The sequence below is a fragment of the Conger conger genome, chromosome 12, assembly GCF_963514075.1.
Source record: "Conger conger chromosome 12, fConCon1.1, whole genome shotgun sequence".
In the NCBI taxonomy this organism is placed as follows: Eukaryota; Metazoa; Chordata; class Actinopteri; order Anguilliformes; family Congridae; genus Conger; species Conger conger.
In genome coordinates, this window is record NC_083771.1 from 38,661,073 (window position 1) to 38,681,775 (window position 20,703).

Below are 20,703 nucleotides of genomic sequence, written 5' to 3' on the forward strand. Positions count from 1 at the left end.
ATACGTCCAAATATGTCCTTTCAGCCAACATGAAGAGGCAACATTTTCCCAATTACAGCCCTTGGCACTGCTGAGTGTTTGCGTGAATGGGCAGAGCTGAATGAACCAGTCAGCTTCATAAGCAGTGAGCACGTATGCACATCTGGCAGGGTTGTGCGTGTGTGTGTGTGTTTATCTGTGTGGGCGCGTGTGTCTGTTCCACAGCTCCTGGTACATGGACAGTAGTGCGCCCCTGCTGTGGGCAGCAAGCACAGGTGGTTTTCAGCTTTACTGGGATTACGCTCATATAAATGGACCTGGCCTACATTTCACCTCGTCACCTCCTCGCTGACACACCCACTGAAACCGTCATGTTTCACAGCAGCCTGTAGCCAGAGCTCAATGCAACATGGAATGGAAAACAAACACAATGAAGTCTGTGGACAGGGAAACTAACTACAGCAATTCAGAACTACACCTTGAGCACGCTCCGAGATTACGCTAAACATTTATTTTAATTTTATTTCTGAACTAAATCCTAGCCTGAAGGTTCCACATCGAGGAGTGGGTGGGAGAAAATTAGGATTTTTTATCTCATCTGGTCTTCTCTGGAGCATCACATCCATTCCAGCTTTGACAAATGTCTGCTTCATGAACCTTCTAGTGTCAGAGATTATGCATCTCATCCATATGCTCTAAAAAGGTGATATACTAACTGATCAGGGAAGCATACATGTGAGCATGTGTACCTATGAACAGGCAATTGCCATGATAAAGCGAAACTTACAGAGAACAATCCTAAGCTAATTTTCATTAGTTTCTGTTAGACTTTCTCAATTATGCACATATGTGCTGCAGACTATTGCTTTAAATATAAAGTAGACAACAGTCGAAAGTCTTAAAAATCTGATGAACCAGTTATCTCTGAACTGCGGAAAACAAAGTAAAACTTCATGGAAATGAACCACATACAACAACCCTACAACCCAACCTATCAACCTAACGTAACCCAAGAACCCCCAAATAATAGTACAATATTGACCATGGGTAGACGGTAAGAAATTTATAGAACATACTTTAAGGTTCAGAAAAACAGGGTCGAGTTGAAGCAATCCCTTATAAAGAAGTGTTTTGAATGAACTGAGCCTGCATTAAACTGGGCTGGCATCACCAATTAACCATGCAAATGCGCATAACCCCTTCATGTGTTTGTGGGTTCCGGACCGTGTTCTTCACCCCACAATGTCGCCCGACACAACTTCCCTTCAGACACTGTATTCTGAAATATTTAGCATATTTTCTTTTACATTTCCTCCATACTGAGTCCAGTTCCTGTCCAAAATAAAGAGGAGAGCTCTTTGAGGGTTGGTCAATAATGGAGACTATTGTGGCCTCCATCCCGCAGTCGCCTTCGCATCAAAGAGGCTCCGGAGTTCTTGCTGGGTGCAGCTGAATGGCGTCCACCCCCACCAGAGAACCGAGCGTGGGTGCGGGGGTGGGGCCCATCGCCACTCTGCACCAAACAGTCAATTAGGCAAAAATGCATGACAAAGAATTCCAACATTGTTTCAGTTAACAGTAATGATGGCCCAACAACTCACCCCCAGAACATTTCACCAACTTCCACTGCTCTACGCATGTCAGCACTCAAAACACTTTTGGGCTTCAAAAGCAGGGAGCGTTCTCCGCTTACTAATTAAGAAGCCGTCGACTCGGAGCCTCCTTGCATGTTTTTGCACGGATGAAGAGCCCAGAGATTTTCCGTGGGTGAAGCACCTCGTAGACTTCCAGGCCACTCCATAGTGTGGTCTGGTTCACACCATTTGCACACTTCCTTTGCATGAAGCAAGGCTAGTTTTACTCCCCTCCTCTCCAAACTGAAGACCCTGCAAATTGGGGTAAACGAGAGACAAAACGAGCACCCCAAAGCACCAGGGCCATGTTTACATGCCACGTTGCCATTCTTCTTGCTTTCTTTTTTTATTTGTATTTTTGTTGCCTTTAGCACATCTTAACCCTCTTCCCACAAAATATCTTGCAGATATAGTGTTTCAACAGATTTAGGCCCCTGCGGGCATGCCCAAGTACAATACCATCAGCCCAGCCACAACGGCCCTGATGCAGACATGAGGGTTCTTTCTAAGCAGATAAGAATGCAAATCAGGACAATCATGTAACTTGTACTTCAACAGCTGGATCCCATAGGTCAGGGACAAATGAGCACCAGCGTATTCCAACAGTCAACTGGTCAATACTACCATCCATCGGAGCATTCTGCCACACAGCATCGAAGCAGGTAGCTGCAAACATTAATATATAATAACATGCCAAAAAGCAGGCGTCATACTTTACCTCTGCCAGATAGAATTTACTCTCAGAAGAGAAGTATGAAAAGTGTGTTTGAGAAAACAGCGTAAGGAGTAAACTTCCACAAGGGCTTGTACTTGAGTGAATGAGTGGAGAAACACTGCCACCTGTTGGCTGACAGCATAAACACAGTGGACTGGTCGATTTTTTCAATAAATTGCAATCGAGTTACTACTATACCTTAAATGATTATTATCCTTTCACAAGATTCAGTGTTTTATCAAAACTGAACAATTCAATATATAGGCCAGCATGTATAGACACATCAATTTATTGTGATAAAAAGTTGCATGCTTATATTACAAACTTCGGAAGGAAGAGAGTGGAAGAAACGAATAAGATGTCCAAAGCACAAGACTTAAATGAAAAAAGCCATACCAGGAACACAATGGCAAATCCAAACACATTACAGACAGGGTGCATGTGTGTCACATATGCTGCAAACAGTGCACATAATGTTCTCATGTCTGAACACAAGAAAAACATGCAAACGTCAATATAGGAAGAAACTCTTAAAAGTAATCAATTTATCAATATCTCAGCAACGCATAGCCTCATTTTTTTTTTTAAGTAGCCAAATAAAAATATAAGAAGAAAAAAAAAAGTTTCACAACTGTTCAAGTGTTTCGGGTACAATGGGCTTTTAATGGCTGTATTTTCACTGAGATGAAAGAGCAGGACAGATTTCATGGACTGAATTAGCCATAATGAATGGATTGTTTGCAGAGGGGTTTTGTTGGGTCACTACTAAATACTTCTGATAGAGAGTCATGTGTAGAAAGGAATTCACTTTATCTTATTTGCTCTTGTTATGAATAAATGTGAAAAGACACTGGCGCAACAAAAAAGATCTGCAGTGAGACAAGGTCAGACTGGGACACAGTACAAAACCGAAATGACTGTTTGTCAAATAAAACCTGATGTTTGCCATTCACATAGGCTTGCAATATGCTTTCTTTTTAGTAAAATATTAAGCTGAATGATTATGCCTTGCTTACTAAGCTGATGTGCCATCGACCAAAGTTATGTTTTCTTTGCAAAAATCATTTTACTACAAATATTGAGAATATTTAACCTCCTGAAACTGTGCATGCTCAAACAAGGACATGGAACTTTGGCTTCCCTGAGCCCTACACAGTATTTATTTTAACATAACAACATTCAATTAAAATTAAATAAAATGTATATATTGAAAATATTTTCACTGCAACATGTTTTTGTCCCCCACACTTGTATTATTTCAAAATGTCTCCTGGGTCTCAGGAGGATAACCCCTAAGCATCGCCTCTTTTCTTTACACAAGCTTAAAAATGACATACCCAAAGTAAAATGGCTACTATTACTATTACTACTAAGCCTCAAGGCTCAAGGCTCATGCATAATCCTGGTGCCTTCTGAAAGGTAACTCTTTGGGGTCAGAATTACACACGGGAATGGTCAATGTATTTGTAAAGCTGGGGACTATTTACACAGCCGTTTTGCCAATAGTATTTTGCTTTGAGGAAGCTGCTTTGGTACATTACATCTGGCAGTCTAATATTAACCCCTTAGATATCGCCCCTTTTCTTGACACAAGAAATACAAATAAAATGGTTACTATTCTTGAACCCTTTTGACAATACGCATAATCCTCATCTCTCTGAAAGGTAACCCCTTAGGTCAGAATTACTCTAAATATAACTAAATAAAAGTTACAAAAGCCCAAACACAGGGGAAGTGGAAGACTTCACTGAAAATATTTGTTTGTATTGAGTTTGATTGTACACAGATTATTGTAGTGGTGCCTGGCACACTTAGAAACACAGTGGAGCCACAGCCAAAACACAGGACAAATCTCCTTACAAATTTGATGACAATACCTCCAAAAATGACCATTCTGTTTTGTGAGACTCCAAAAGGACACATGGAAACTAAATTATATTATGGGTCTTATAACACGTAAAATACTGTATTTTGCTTACTAAAGTATACAATCCTGAAAAATAGTATTTGCACTTCCCCCACCTGTCACCCTTCCCCTACCTCTCTCCTCAGATAGCAACAGGTCAAAAGGATTGTAAAAATAAGTACAATAATTACAAAAATAACATTTGCAGACTAATATATTCATTGAGGTCAACTGACGTGTTTGTCAAATACCCAACCCCCAGCAACAAGTCAAACACACATTACACAATTTCACATGCTATTTATTATTCAAAAGCAAGTTTGCTCCATATTTATAAGCAAACTGAAAAATAATACAATATTTTGAGAATATATTTAGATGATCACTCATATAAAATGGGGTCACGTTGATGAAAATGCTCTCTAATGTGATATTCACTTGAGAATACTCCGAGAGATGGCTTGGATGTCCCCCCAAAAAAGTCATAGGCATCGCAAAATTTGTTGTAAAATGTATCAGTGTGTGTATTGACAATCCCACAGTTTCGTTAGGCAGGCAAAATAATGCTGTGTTGCTTTATGAAAGCCTAACAATCTATACAATGTTGGAAATGTAATGTCATTAGCTAAAATGATTTTATTTCAATACCATACCACTAGCTGGTTCTAGGTTCAGCTGAAGTTATACTATATTTTTTTGCAAACAGATGGGGATCACGCCTTTACTGTGCAAATGGGTTACTGATACTGATCAGATAAGCTTGTATGCAGGCTCTTCATCTTCTATACAAAACGTAGATAATAGCATTCCTATGGAAAAATACTGTAGAAGTATGCCACAGCAAAACGGATAACAATGATAATTCCTTCAGAGGACATTCACAATGGACATTCTATCTACATTTCTCAGAGTGAGCACGTTTTTAGAATTGAATTATTATAATGCATTTGGTTTGCTGGACCCTTGCGGTGAAAAGGACACCGACATTACCTTATTTTGTGGAGTATATGGATTTCCAAAATGCAGGGAAGGTGAGGTCCCCCTACACCTGGTTTTCCACCCACGTGTCAGTGACTACTCTCTGCAGAAGACTTCATGAACATATCTACAGTGGCTACACTGTCACCTGAAAAAACAGGATGGCCAAGTTACAGTTTGCCAAGTAGCTTAAAAAAAAAAAAACCCAACAGAAAAGGGTCTTGTGGGCAGATTAGACCAAGGCTGACTTGTGAAAAGAGTAAAGTGTACCCACTGCCCAAGAAGTGCCCACCTCAATAATCAACCCTTGAGCAAGGTATCCAACCATGACCAATGGCTTTTGTCAATATCCAGCTGTATAAATGGACTATATTTTATAAAAAAATGTAACCTGTGTCACTCTGGATAAGCGTCTGCTAAATGCCATAAAACCTACACACTGGTATTCTGCATTTATAGTATAGTCAGAACTCTGGTATCTGATTTTCTTGCCCAGTGAATACACAGTATGTTTACACATGATTGCACTCCTCATAGTCACAGCGTGAGAAGAATAAGCACTGACACTTATATACTCAGTAAGAACTCCATTAGGTATTTATTACTTATTTTTTAGACTTTAGAGAGTTATGATGCCTTGTGTGTTCAGAGAAGCTCTTCTGCATACCACTGTTGTAATGTGTGGTTATTTGTGTTACTGTCACCTTCCTGTCAGCTTTGATCAGTCTGACCTTCCTCCTCTGACGTCTCATTAACAAGGCGTTTGTCCGCAGAACTGCTGCTCACTGGATTATTTTTTGTTATTTGTACCATTCTTTGCAAACTCTAGAGACTAGTGTGCAATTAGAGGGATCTCTGAAGGTAACACATATGCTGCTTCAGTAGGTTTCAATGACACCAATGTTCAACACTTGTTTATTTTTCTGCTTAGTAGTCTCTACACAGTGTGAGACATTAGGAGACATGAGGAACTGGCTTGCTCTTTGCAGAAAAAAAATAAAGGCCTTTTTTTCTGGCTGATGATTGATTCAGTTCTTTTTCAGTACATTTTTCATTGCCAGTTTACCTCTTTTTCAAAAAACTACTATATAACTATTAATAACTATTAATATCTAAAGAAATCGAAGATAAGCACAGTGTAGATAGCTGTTATTTCATGCATAGATCAGTAGGGCTATTGACAGCCAGGTGATTCTGCAGCTAAGACCCCTACAAAACAACAGCAATCATCTCACCACTAGATGGCACCAAAATACAGCTAATGCAAATGAATAATGTTTAAATCCCTCCTGCTTTAGACACCATCCAAAGTCAACAGAACACTCCCCTAGGCATTACAAGGCATGTGAGGTAAAAGCAGCTTGCTTTATGATCACAATCAATACCAGCAAATGCCAACCTCTTAATGAAAAGCCATAACCACTGAGGTGTGTGAACTCCCATGAGTACACTATGACAGGCTCATGTTCCCCTCCAGCTGCATATTATATGCCTACATACAGGCTCTGTGCCAGGAAGCAGGCGAGAAGGGGTCTAACCCTGTCATGTATGGTCCGAGACAGTCAGTCAAATCCATCTCAACACATTACAATACTGCTTCAGTCTCCCTCCTGAGGACCTGAGTCACCTATGGGAGTGCATTGTATCGGGCCTCTCTGTGACTTTGTTGACTCAGTGAGTCAGCTAATGGAGAAATTAAGCTCTTGCTGAGGACCAGACCCTGAGAAGGCGCATGTCACTTCCAGCAAATCCTCCCCCACTCCCCACCCACAGGGATGTGCTCACAGGAAGTGCCCGTGGTTTCTCAGCTGCAACATCAGACCACAGGTCTTGAGACAGAGGCCTCCCAGTTGTGCAGGTGCCCACACACACACACACACACACACACACACACACACACACACACACACACACACACACACTAGTGCAGCGGATAGCTTGGGATGTTTCTGGAAGACTGGGGGCCAGTTGCCAGTCAGATGTAGGGGATAACTGTTGGGCAGATGTTAAGAACTATTTTGGGAATGTTTGGGCAAGAAGAATAAAGAGATTACAACTACTGCTCTTCAAAAAAGCAAAACAGGATCTAACAGCTAGTCAGTACTATGGTGTAATGTATCATCTGAAAAAACAGGACCTTTCCCGGGAAAGCAGAACTTTCACTGTGCTCGAGAATTAGATTTTTATTTTGTTCCATTTGAACTCTACTGGCCCACCAAGTCTTCCAGCAGCAGCCTAAATTTCCCTAGAGGTCTCCCCTCCAGTTACTATCCACACACACAACTGCTTAGCTTCAAAACCTGCCAAAAGGAGCACACATGGTACTACAACCTGGTCTGATGACAAAAGAAATGAACCGTCCAAAAAAATGCAAATACTGCAACGCCACATATTTTTTATTGACATTTTACACAAAGTTGTTCTGCCAGGACAGACAGGAACAGCAGGTCGGTAGCGGAGCATTAGCTGTGTGCCAAAAGCTGCCCATTGCCACATCTTCACATTTTGGAGAGAAATGTCACTGAACTGAAAATATCCTTTTTTATCCGGAGAGAAAGGAAATCCCTATATACAGTCAGGTCCATAAATATTGGGACATCGACACAATTCTCATCTTTTTGGCTCTATACACCACCACAATGGATTTGAAATGAAACGAACAAGATGTGCTTTAACTGCAGACTTTCAGCTTTAATTTGAGGGTACTTACATCCAAATCAGGTGAACGGTGTAGGAATTACAACAGTTTGTATATGTGCCTCCCACTTTTTAAGGGACCAAAAGTAATGGGACAATTGGCTGCTCAGCTGTTCCATGGCCAGGTGTGTGTTATTGGTGTATAACTGGTGTATAGAGCCAAAAAGAGGAGAATTGTGTCGATGTCCCAATATTTATGGACCTGACTGTACGACTTCAGTGCCATCAGATGAATTATTCCATCCAGAAAAGTAAGTGGCACTTCTGCCATTACGGCGACATACTGTAACACTGCGATGGAGAGAATTCAACAAAAAACTTCAGCCCAAAAAGGCACATCACAAACAAATACACAGGTTAGCCCTGCTTAGTCTAATCACGTGTAAGTTACTAAATAACTAATGTAATGGATTGATACATATCTGGCATGTACAAAGCAACACATAAGCTAGGCTAACTCTCAGGAGTTCAGAGCTCCATTCTTAGTCCACTCCCTGCACGCAGAGTGGAAATATCTGCGTGGAAATGGTCCAACAGCCAGATGTGATATATTGATCATTCTGAGGTGATACAATGCTTTGGAATCCATCTTCACAATACTGAAGTAACAGTGTCTATCCCAAGCTCTTAGCAAAATGGAAACTCTTAATGAGACCCATCCTAATTATATATACCCAGGTATGGAAACTTCCCACCGTCAAAGTACCCCTAATCCTTGTTGCCTAGGCAATTGCGGTTGAAGGCTGAGAGGACTGCTTTACCAGCAAGGGGGTAAAAAAAAAAAAAAACAGGAAACAGATGTGATTAATGATACTCAGGGGACATTTATAAGGGGACCCACAAGCTTGGCAACAGAGGAACAAAGTAGGAACTCACTCTCCAAGAAACTCCCAAAAGCACATTTTGTGAAAACCTGTTGGGAATCTAATATTTTCAATTCCTGTGTAAACTTTTATTTTCTCTAAAGGAAGTAGCACCCAAATACTGCACAATGCAGCCCCAAAATGTCTCCGTTGGTGCATTTCCCGTTTCAATTTTGTTTAAAAAGATTTGCATGTCAAAAGTGTTTGGAATATAGTATTAGCACAATTAATTGGACGATATCAGGTTGCAAATTTTCAATAAATGTTATACTGATGTGCCACAATGCAGGAGAGATGCTTCTGTAGACACCCACAAGAGAAAATACAATGAAGTATTCTTGTATGCATCTCTTGTTATGCATCAACACCAAATATACCAATGCAGTATCAGACCAAAATGTTCAATTAGATCTTCTCTGACCACAGCACCTTTGTTCAAGCATACTTTAAATGACCAAATGAGACCAAAATGTAATGTTTTGTTCAGATACAGCATCTGTATGAAATATGGTAGAGGGTCAGTGATGTTTGGGAGCCGTTTTAATTCCAGAGTTCCAGGGGCACTGGTTAAAATGGATTCCACCAAGTATCAGGCATCTGGTTGCCTCGACCACAAGGCTAAGACTTGGCTGTAGTTGGACAAAGCATACCTCAAAATCCACACAGAAATGGTTACGTAATAACAAAGTTCTGTAATGGCCATCTGAGGTGGCGGAGCTCAAGCCAATCAGATCAGAAAGCTGCGGGCTGAACTGAAGAGGGCAGGTGATATGCATAAACACAAGAATGTGAAGCATCTTGCAAGGACCTACATGGAGAAATGGTCCATAAATCCCTCCAAATATGTTCCTTAACCTTGACAACCATTACAGGAAAAAGCACCATGCTGTTATCCTTGCCAGATGTGGATGGACCAAGTACTAAACCAGGGGTGCAAATAATTATGATTATGATTTTATTAAATTAATGACTTTGACTTTGGTAGCTTCCATTGAAACGTTTATAAAGTACAGTGCTTTTTGCACGTTGGCATTTCTTTCGTTTATCTTTTTTCAGTATTCTTTGTGCATTGCCAGTCAGGGGAGCCAATATTCTGGAGCCCACTGTAGCAGGCATGGCTAGATGAGGTGTGAGGCCCCTAATATTGGATGGAAAATCATTACATTACACTCTTATCCAGAGCGACATACAACGAAGTGCAGATCGAACACAGGGACAAGTCTGATGAGGACCCTAGAGGACAGTATGGTTCCGAGTCCTAGCGTGACCATATAGATACAAATGGAACCCTTGAAGAATACATCAACTGGGGGCAGCCTGTAGCGTAGTGGTTAAGGTACATGACTGGGACCCGCAAGGTCGGCGGTTCGATTCCCGGTGAAGCCACAATAAGATCCGCACAGCCGTTGGGCCCTTGAGCAAGGCCCTTAACTCTGCATTGCTCCAGGGGAGGATTGTCTCCTGCTTAGTCTAATCAACTGTACGTCTGGCAAATGCCAATAATGTAATGTAATGTAACTTACGAACAAGCATACCACAGTTGGCAGCGGCTAATTATGGTGGTGAGGTAGGGAGGGAAAGGTGCAGCCTGAAGAGGTGAGTCTTCAGTCTGCGCTTGGGGACACCGTGGGGACAGAACAGACAGGAGTTGTGACCGGGAAGTTGCAGGTGTGGCGAGGGGGAGGTGCCAGGCAGCCCGAAGTGGCGGAACGGAGGGGTCTTGCTGGTGTATATGCCTTGATAAGCGATTGAATATATACAGGGGCTGATCTTTTAACTGCCTGGTACGCGAGCACCAAGGATTTTCATTTGATGCGAGCCAGAACAGGCAGCCAGTGGAGGTCGCTGAGCAGGGGGGTGACATGTGAGTGTCTGGGGACATAGCAGACGGGCTGCGGCAGTAGTAGTCACGACCAGAGACGTGGACAGACAGCAGTGCCAAACCATTTTAACCGCTGGGTCTGAGTTAAACACCCTGCTCCCACACAACACACACACACATACCAGAAAACACACAGCACACACACCCGCACTTGCGCACGCACACACACGCACACACACGCGCACACACGCAGACACGCACACACGCAGCACACGCAGCACACGCAGCACACGCACAGGCACACACAAGAAAACACGCAGCACACGCAGCACACGCAGCACACGCAGCACACGCAGCACACGCAGCACACGCAGCACACACAGCACACACAGCACACACAGCACACACAGCACACACAGCACACACAGCACACACAGCACACACACCTTCTAGCCTATTACCCCTCCAGACTCTGGCTGTAAGCAGATTAGAAAGCATTTTATTGGAACAGCAGGCAGGTGGGCCCCCTCAGCATGGTGGTTCTCATTACGCGGTACTGGAGCAGGACATGTGCCAGACGGAGGATGTGGCTCAGTGGGTCAGGAAGCTGGGGCGTCCTACACACTGGAACTCAACTGGGTCAGACAGGCTAACCATGGCCCTTCCTTTAAATTAAAGCCCAAAGGCACAGCCACATGCGCATGGTTTAACGCAAAATAATATTCCAGTGAATGACCATGTTTTTAAAAACGTCCTATTTCTAACCACCCTTTTGTGGGTCGATTCACAGTACTAGCATAGTAAAAGTGATTATCAGAAGATTTTAGCCACGATTCATTTGAACTGGAGCAGTTATAAATGGAGGCACTTTACAGGGGATATGAAACAGTCATTCCCGAGAGGGCAAGCCTCTGAGGGACTGTGATAACAACTCATTTCTCATGGTTAATGAACAGTGCACTGCTCAGGTGTACCTGGCCCCACACAAGTGTGGAGAAAACACAAGATAAGGAATTTTATTAGTTTTGAAAAGGTGTAGAATACCACCACAGCAGTAAACAGCCTATGCATTAACATGGACCATACTCCACATTTGCAGGAATACTTAAGTGAATGAACAGAATTATCTCTTCTCAATGATTAAGCGCTTGGGGTTGTACCATCCCACGTGGTATTAAAATGATTAGAGGATAAACAGCCAAAGCTACTGTTAAGCTTTGTATAAAGATGGGTGATTTCCCATTGTTGTTCTACAAAAGCAATTTAATTGTCATCTCGGTCTTCCCCCACCCCTCGGCATTAAAAACACTGGAAGATCACAAATAAAGGCAAGATAAATACTTGGTAGGCCACAAAGAAACAGTAAATACAATATTTTTACCATTTCAATGAGAACCCAACCATGGAACAGAAGGCCCGGGGGGGGGCTCAGGCTGGACTTTGACTAGTTGGAGGAGGTGGCAGAAGACCCCATGTGGCCTACAGTAAATTCTACAATTGCTTTTGGCTGAGGCAGGGGACAGATGGGGCCAGCACAGTAGTGTGCGTCATGTCCATCTGACCAGACCATAAGCAGGTGCATGAGGTGTGAACCCATCTGGAAAAAGTACAGCCCGATGCCATTCGGTCAGCTTGGTGCAACCGATGGTTCTGAGCTGTAGATTTATGGGTTCATATCTGTGATGAGGAATTGCTGCAGCACCAACATATGTGCAAAATGAACTCTTTGGGGGTATAGCTATTTGCACATATCTAAAATCAGCTCAGAAACACCCAGCCATGGCACAATGGCATGACATCAGTTTTTCAACGCTGACGAATAACCTGTCTTTCTTAACAGGAAGTTGTTCTTTGTTTCCCAAACAAATCATGTATTCCCACGCAGCCAGGAGCATTAAGAGGCTGAGAAAAGAGAATTGTTATGAATGGCATCCTGTTTGGCCCTTAGGAAGGCCCTGGGCAGGGAGTGGAATCGAAGCAGGCCTGGCAGGACTTTTATTAGAAACTGTGGGATATTCATGTCCTGGGACGGAGGCAGAGGCCGTTCACATCCTGCCATTCAAAGCACGGAAATGTGCTACGTCCAAGCCACAGCACCCACAAACACTTCTCGTCACTAGCCTCCATCAACCAGTCAACAGAAGTGAATTTACCACAACTTATTCAAAATATTCTGTGTGGCACTGTTTTTTGCTATTTTCACCTGAAACAAGAAACTGTAGTATTGTTTGCACTTTGCGCAATAAAAACCTGTTTAAGACTACTTCAGAAACAATTCATAGGTGCTCAGTCAAGGTAAACTTTGAAATTATACCGTATTACTAGCCAACATGATAATATCATTAAAACATATATTTGCATGAGGATTTTTTTTTTTGAGAACGCTTGAAGCTGAATGAGAGAAGTTTGAAGATGGGAAACAGAGAAACAGTCGTTAGAAATGTGTACCCTTCCGACAGGACACCAGCAGATGAAATGCATGCCTGATACTATCCCTCATGGTTCCACTCGCTCAATCCATACATACCAGCTAAATTATTAACTTTTCACTCACCCCAACTACAACAATATAAACTACCTTTGAAGACCTAGGTCTCTGTATCGCAAACGCAATAAAATTCTGAGATGTGAATGGGTAATGCGCAGACTGCGATAATGACAGGCAGAGTGTAGCCTAGAAACATAACTTGGAAGTAACTATGTTTTTATACGACATTTAGCAGTTTAGAACCATGTTATGGCACTTCAAGCACAAGTGCACAAACCAAACGATGCAATTAAGCACAGTAAAGTCTCAATAAAAACTTAAGAGTATTCAGAGAGCACTCTGTTCCAAAAGCTCTCCCTATACAGTGGACAAACACATACTAAAGCGATACTTGGTATCATAAAGATAATCTGACATCAAAAGCATTTACTTGTCATGCTCACAGCACAGAATTGAGGGATGAGGCCACTAAACAGGCCTCTATCTTCTGACAATGTGAGCAGCCCCTTTCATGCCACCTTCCTCACTGCTCAGGGTAGCACATGGAGGAGCATGCAGAAGGAATGAGGTCACATTTGGAAGCCTGGGTTCCTGGTTGGAGCTCAGCTGTTCTGCACAAATAATATTATGCTCGAGGCAAGAGCACAATTGGCAATATGCCACACCCACCAACGTGTTTATACAACATTAAGGCAACGATATTCATCTTAAAATTCTACCACAACTCCTGGAAAGACTCTTGGAAAATTTTACTGGAAGTTTACAAAACCCTTGAAAAGGTTGTATCATTGCCACAGCTAGGTTGTACTACAACAGGGTTAGTGAAGGGAAAATACACAGTCAACTGGCCCCATTCCTTGTAATGAATTCAGGAATATTAAAATTCAACTAACAAAATATGGTGAGCAACCAAGCTATGGGTATTATGACTTCATAGTGTAGAATGTTGCAAGACCAGTCCCTTAGACTGAAAGTGGTATAAAATGCTATTTAGTTAACATGGCATAGCATTTTGCTTTGAGAAAGCTGCTTTGGTACATTACATTTGGCAGTCTAATATTAACCCCTTAAATATCACCCCTTTCCTTGACACAAGCTTGAAAATGACATACCAAAAATTATATTATTATTATTGTTGAACCCTTTTGACTACAGTCATAATCTTGGTTTCTTGTGAAAGGTAACCCCTTGGGTTTGTTTTCCAAGAATCAGAATTACTCTAAATATTACTAAATCAAGGCTACAGAAGCCCAAACACAGTGACAGAGGAAGCCTTTATTCTCACTGAAAATATTTTCAGTTTTTGTACGGATGCAGATTATTGTGGCTGTGGCTGATGCAGTTAGAAACATGCTGGAGCCACAGCCACACCACTGGACAAGTTCACTGGCAAATTTGATGACAATCTCACAAAAAATAGAACTTGGCATTGTTTTTTTCCAAGCTATGCCTAGGCAGTTTTCCAAAATGACATTTAGAGACTCCAAAAGGACTTATGGAAACTAAATGATATTATGGGTCTTATGAGATGTAAAATACTGCATTGCACTAATCAAGCACTTTATTACGAACATTTTTACTTTACTAGACCTACTTATTTATGCGACTATCTAATCATCTAATTGTGTGGCACCAACTCCTAAATGGTTCACCCAATATGGATGTAAAAACCCTCAAATTAAATCTGAGTCTCTGTACTTTTTTATTTCAACAGTTCGTTAGTTGAAGTATTTGGATAGAGAACAAAAAATGTCCCACTGTCCATGTACTGTATTTTTACAATCTCATTAAATAGCCTTGTTTTTTTTTTTTTTAACAGATGACACAACTCAACTGAAATATTCAGTCTGTGCTCATTTGTCTGAGACAGAGTACATTATCTGAAATAGTAACAGACTCTAAATCAGATTATAATTTTATCTTGAGCCATGAACTGATTGTCTTTTCTGTTACTGCAGTTTTAAGTAACTGAATAAATTATGCATTCTACCTTTTGAGATGCCATAAGCTTTTGAATAAAGATGAGGATCAGTGACCTGAAAACGAGGGCACAAGTGCAGCATTTCAGGCAAGGAAATCTAAAGATAGAACAGCCATTTTACACCCCATTGCCACAGCAATTAAGGCCTGAAAAGGTCTAATCAGAGGCATAAACTCCTGTCACCAAGAGCCAGGATATCTACAGCCTAAATACTTTTTACACTACTGCAGACCAAGATTAACTGGATCTGTGAGAAGAGCCAAAAGTTTGTAATTATTGCAAATTAGTTCGTAATTATTAGCTTGCAACAGGTGGTGTTTGATTCCTGTGACGTGGGGAGTGCCTTATGTTACTTCTAGAAATACTATGCATCCACTGAAAATCCTTATTTTTATGCGTTCATTTTTGGTGTTATTCTACAATTAAAAACTCTTTAATCCTCATTAAAATCACTCATTGCTAACAAACAAGTACAGTGTGTCTGATGTAACTTAATTGCGACTAATTAAATATCTGTCATTAAAATCCTAGCTCATAATTGTTCTCTCTATAATAAAGAAGGTGCAAATAAAGTTTACCATTCAATAACAAATGAACCTAGACATAGGCAAGGGAAACAAAGCAAGGGATTATGGCACATTCTATGTCAAGTGTCAGAAGGCTGTTGTGGTCCAATATGGTTAGAACAACATAATAAACAAATCGGCCTTGTTGACCTTTTCAGGTTGTCCCACAAAGGTCACTTCAAGCAGGCTTATTTCTAGTCAAAGCCATGTTTATTGGCAACACAGCCCTGAAATGCCACCCAGGGATTTTTTTTTTCCCCCTTGCCATTGTCACCTGTTGCTTGCTGTGTGGTTTTATGCCAGGGTGTACAGTGAAGCATATTGTCATTTGAAAAATAATAATTTGAATAATGTGCCATTTAAATTAAGCTCAAACAGATTTGAGCCTGTACGTTTTGAATGACCAAATGACCACCTAAAAAATCTTCTAGCCATTTCAATCCAACCGCAAACATAACATGGCGAAAATACACTCATCTCTCCCTTTTTAAGTCACTCACCGGTATCACAATAAACACATAAACTACATTTTGACCACGATTTATACCAATCGGCCGAAATGAAAACAAGGTCTCCTTCCTACCAGCAGACACACCTGACAGCCAGTTCTTCCTGAAAGCGGATGTTGTAGCAACATTCTTCACCAAATGACGCGTATCAATTTGAAAGTGTTCAGACTTGTACTGCCACATCAAGTCAACAAACAATGCTACAAAAATTCTAGAACACAGGGAATTCATCTTTACCATAGTGTCACCTTTACTTCCTGTGGCATTTCAATGAGACCAACCAGCTTTCATCTCACTTCCGTGCCATCAGTAGCAGCAGTCTCAAAATGACACAAATGATTGGAAAACTGCCATCATGTTATTCCAAATTTCCTTGGAAATGGGAAGTTAGGTAAGTAAGACATAGGCTGTGTCCAAAATCAAATAATAGTGTGTGTGTGTGTGTGTGTGTGTGTGTGTGTGTGTGTGTGTGTGTGTGTGTGTGTGTGTGTGTGTGTATATATATATATATATATATATATATATATATATATAAATTTATATATATATGCCAATCTATCCATGTTAACTACAATCATTTCAGTTGCCAGAATTAAATTATTGCTTAAAAAAACACCCACATCCAACTAAACTTACAGGAGTTAAATGAGCTCTTTAGCTCAGAAATATGGCAAACATATGTAAATGCAACCAGACATTTTGCAAGTTGCTTAGTGTACATCTTCAGAATATTAAACATAGCTGAGTGCAGTATCTTTGTGGTCTCCATCAAGTGCACTTACACATAGCTGGAAAAATATTTCAACACAAACTCGCAGTCGCTATATTTCATGGTTATTTGACATCAATGACACCAATAAAATATTTCTAGAGCCTAAAAGCACAATTACAAAAAAAAAAGCTTTGTTCACATCTCAAAAAATATATATATATTTTGGGTCAATTTAATACAGAAACAATAAAGCTATATGTATAGCTTTTAGCCTACTTCTCAAGATTCATAATGATAGCGTTTCGTTTCCTCTCAATTATTCAACCCATGCCTCCATCGTTTGTGACATTGCAGTCTACCCAAATAGAACAAACACTTCCACAACACGCAGAAGCATGCCAAAATAACTCGCGAAGCAGGAGCAAAGACAGGATGTTAAGTGTATTAAACAATAAAGTAATCAGTCATAAAACACAACCACATAAGAAGACATCGGCAAACTGTGTACAATACACATCCTTACCGTGAAAAAGCCAATCCTGCACAGAGCAAACGAGAGCTGCATGCACTCAGACATCATCCACGGCAACAGCGTTACCCCCAACAACAAACAAGCCAGCCAGGGTAATTGAACAGGGCCAGGGGGAAGGCAGAGAGAGAACAGCAGGGAGGCAATCGCACTTCAATGTGAGACCCAGTGCAGCAAAAGACATGCAGTAGTCCTCAACTTCATCTGAGACAGGAACTAAGAGAAAGAGAAAGGGGGAAAAGAGAAAATCTGCTCTCACTACAAAACAAATGTAAAGAAATATCTATTTAAAAACATAACAAATTATTATTATTATTTTACTATCATCACTTTCTGACTAGTGCTCTGTAAACCTGAACAAAAATGTATTGGACTGTTATGCACAATAAACGCACATCTACAAGGTCAGGTCCTATACCACATATGTTCAAGGATCTGATTCACAGGTTGTGCTAGACTAATTCTTGTTGGTCCTCTGAGCATCTTCCGTGCGTGCCTGTCTCCCCCCACCCCCTCGCACACATGCACAAACAGGATGACTGCATTTTTTACAAGTGCTCTGTCAGAAATTATTTTGAACTTATGTACCATTACTGCTCAACGAGTCAAGGGTAAAACTGGAAGTGCAAGTCATGGATTGAATGTAGCAAAAATAAGTGACCAGTTCATCAACACAGAAGTTACTGATCGCCCTCAGAAGTTATACATCTGCAGTAGGTGTCAGTAAACTCCAGACACAAGATAGATTTTTTTTTTTTTTTTAATGTAGGAAAACCCAGTGAAAAATTTTAACTCAAAATAGCCGTTTACTGAAATCGTGATGACTGAAAACAAAACCAAGATAACGCCAGGCATACAGTGATCCATGCCAGGATAAATTCATTTAATAAACATTTAGGTACACTACACATGACAGACATTTTAAAACAATAGAATAACACCCTTCTCCTGTTCATTGACCAGCACTGAGCAGAGGAGTCTTCTCTGAGACTGGTAATGCCCATTCCGGTTTTCCAGTAGATATTCACTTCACTGGTACAGTAAGATATAAATAATTTTCTTGCAAATGATAAATAGGAAAGCATTTATCTATAATTACCAAAATTGTAGAATAAGTAACAGTACCGTTGCTAATAATGTAATTTTTTTAATTAGTTGATCTTTGTCATTACAAGGTGCAAACATATCTTTAAGGCAGTGATAATCAAATGAGATTGGAGACATGAGACATCAGTGAGATTTAAAATGCAATATGTCTAATGCACTTTGTATTAGATCACTGGGGTCTGTTTCTTTATTTCAGTATTACGGTTGGCATGTTTCTTAGATTTATATCAAGGATATACTGAAGCTAAAACCTTTTTTTTGTACTTTTCTTTGACAGAGGACACAATTATAATTGGGGGGGGGGGGGGGGGGGTCCTTCAAATGTAGGACAAACAAAATTTGGGGAGACACACTTAAATCTTAGATTCACTTAAACACTAAATATTCTGCAACAATTTGTGTAAATAATCTTCAAGAGTTTAGACTGGCCCTTGCAAGATGCAAGTTAACCTTTACTGTGATACAATGAGATATGCACTGTATATAGGCTACATTAGAACTCCAAGAGATCTGAAATTCAGGAAACCAAAAAGTCTGGTCAACCGAACAGGGCCGGAAGTATAACATTAACCTAATTCAAATTGACTGCAAAACGCAAACGGCTGCTGCTAAAAAGTACCCTGGAAAGTACTGCCTTTGGCCTCAAAAAGGACCAGGACAAAGCTGTTGGATGGAAACGAAAGGAGGTGAATGATTTTGAATCCAGTAAAGATTGTATCACATTGATGCCGACGGCCAACACAAGCAGCAACTTTGACTTTCACTTCCCATCGGTGTTCCTCATCTGGTGTGCGGTTCTCTGAATTATCTGAATATTAACCTGTATTACAGAATCTGATAAATTCATATATCACAGTAAGTATCACAACACAGGTAAAGATATTCACGGAATCCTCATCCAGCAGTTAGCATAAGCGGAAAATGCATATCAAGATATACATTTTCTTGCCGTTGTCTTGATGGGATTCAGTAAATTGAAGGAGTAAAACGCACAGATTGCTAACAAACCATGGCTGCAGTAGAGGCTGCATTTAAGAGAAGAGAGCATGTGGCATTTGGCTACATTTCCCGTAATGTGTAATAAACATCATACTGCCATCATTTGAAGCCCATGACACAGAGTTAATCCTCGAACAATTCAGAGATTCAAAATGATTCTTCCAGGTGAGACTCCTTCAGCGTGCAGGAACGAAGGGTTGTAAATTCAAAGCAGAATCCAGTTTTTGTATATTTCTAGCTTTAATAATAAAGAACTTTAAATGTTTCAGATACAACTATGGACACATTGGGTGTCAATGGAACCAGGGGTTACAGGTCACCCTGTAACCCTGTAACATTCCTCAGTCCAGCTCACTCTATGCACAAGCAATGTCATTCCAACTGACAATGCTGGGAAGTTTATGCCAGCACACAAATCCCAACTCTAATTCATACAACAACTGACCTCATGGTTTCATGCTGAAATCCCATCTGTTATTCTCAGGCCAGATCCATGTGAGGAATGGCTGGTTTAATGGTTTCACCCAACACTATTGTCTGGGTCAATCTGGGACGGATGTTGTTTTTGAAACCCCGCCAACTAACCACGCTCTAAAATTCCAGAAAAACTACTTGCGAGGGTCTCCATGGGGTCTCACAACTGCAAAAAAATATGAAATTAGCTGGGTTCCCAATTAATATCATAACTTTATTAATAATAACAAATAATATCAGGCCACAGAAATGTCGAAAAGCTACAACGTTGTAAAACCAGATACATATTAATATTCATACAAATCTTGAGTTTTGTTTCCTGGAATTATGGAAATATCACAGGATGTGATGCCTTTAAAAAGTATGGCGTCATGCCAGTCAGGTAACTCCTTTCAAACATTTAATATGAAAAACTGCAGTGTAATTTAATATAATGATGAATCTTAATATGGCTCAAGGTTTTATTAGTTATCAGTACTGCTACGATGCAGACAAATGTGCAAGGGACATTCAAATTAAAATATAATTTTGTCTTAGGTACTGAATTTCCAAATGGGAAACCAGTGACGGTGTTGTTTCACACAAGAGCGAAGGGCATTTATAATCAGGCTTTAATAAATGAAGCTTTTTATGTTCATTATCACACAAGCATTAGGCTCAATTCCTAATGCCTTGTGCAAGGAAGAATTCTGGTTATATGTATCAAATTGCCATGTGTACAAGCCAAAGAAAAACTGAGCTACT

At 40.6% G+C, this 20,703-nt stretch overlaps 1 protein-coding gene across 3 annotated transcripts in view; it reads right to left on the minus strand.

The window, feature by feature from the left end:
* The window catches only part of arl15b (ADP-ribosylation factor-like 15b), a 98,115-nt gene that overhangs the window by 72,515 nt on the left and 4,897 nt on the right, over positions 1–20,703 (minus strand). For 2 of the 3 annotated variants that reach the window (XM_061263088.1, XM_061263090.1), the window contains exon 2: positions 17,374–17,595. The exons of the other annotated variant lie outside the window; for it this stretch is intronic. In XM_061263088.1, coding sequence (XP_061119072.1) covers positions 17,374–17,430 — 57 coding nt within the window. In that variant the 5' untranslated portion in view covers positions 17,431–17,595. The remainder of the gene's footprint in view (positions 1–17,373; positions 17,596–20,703) is intronic. 3 annotated transcript variants of the gene reach the window in all.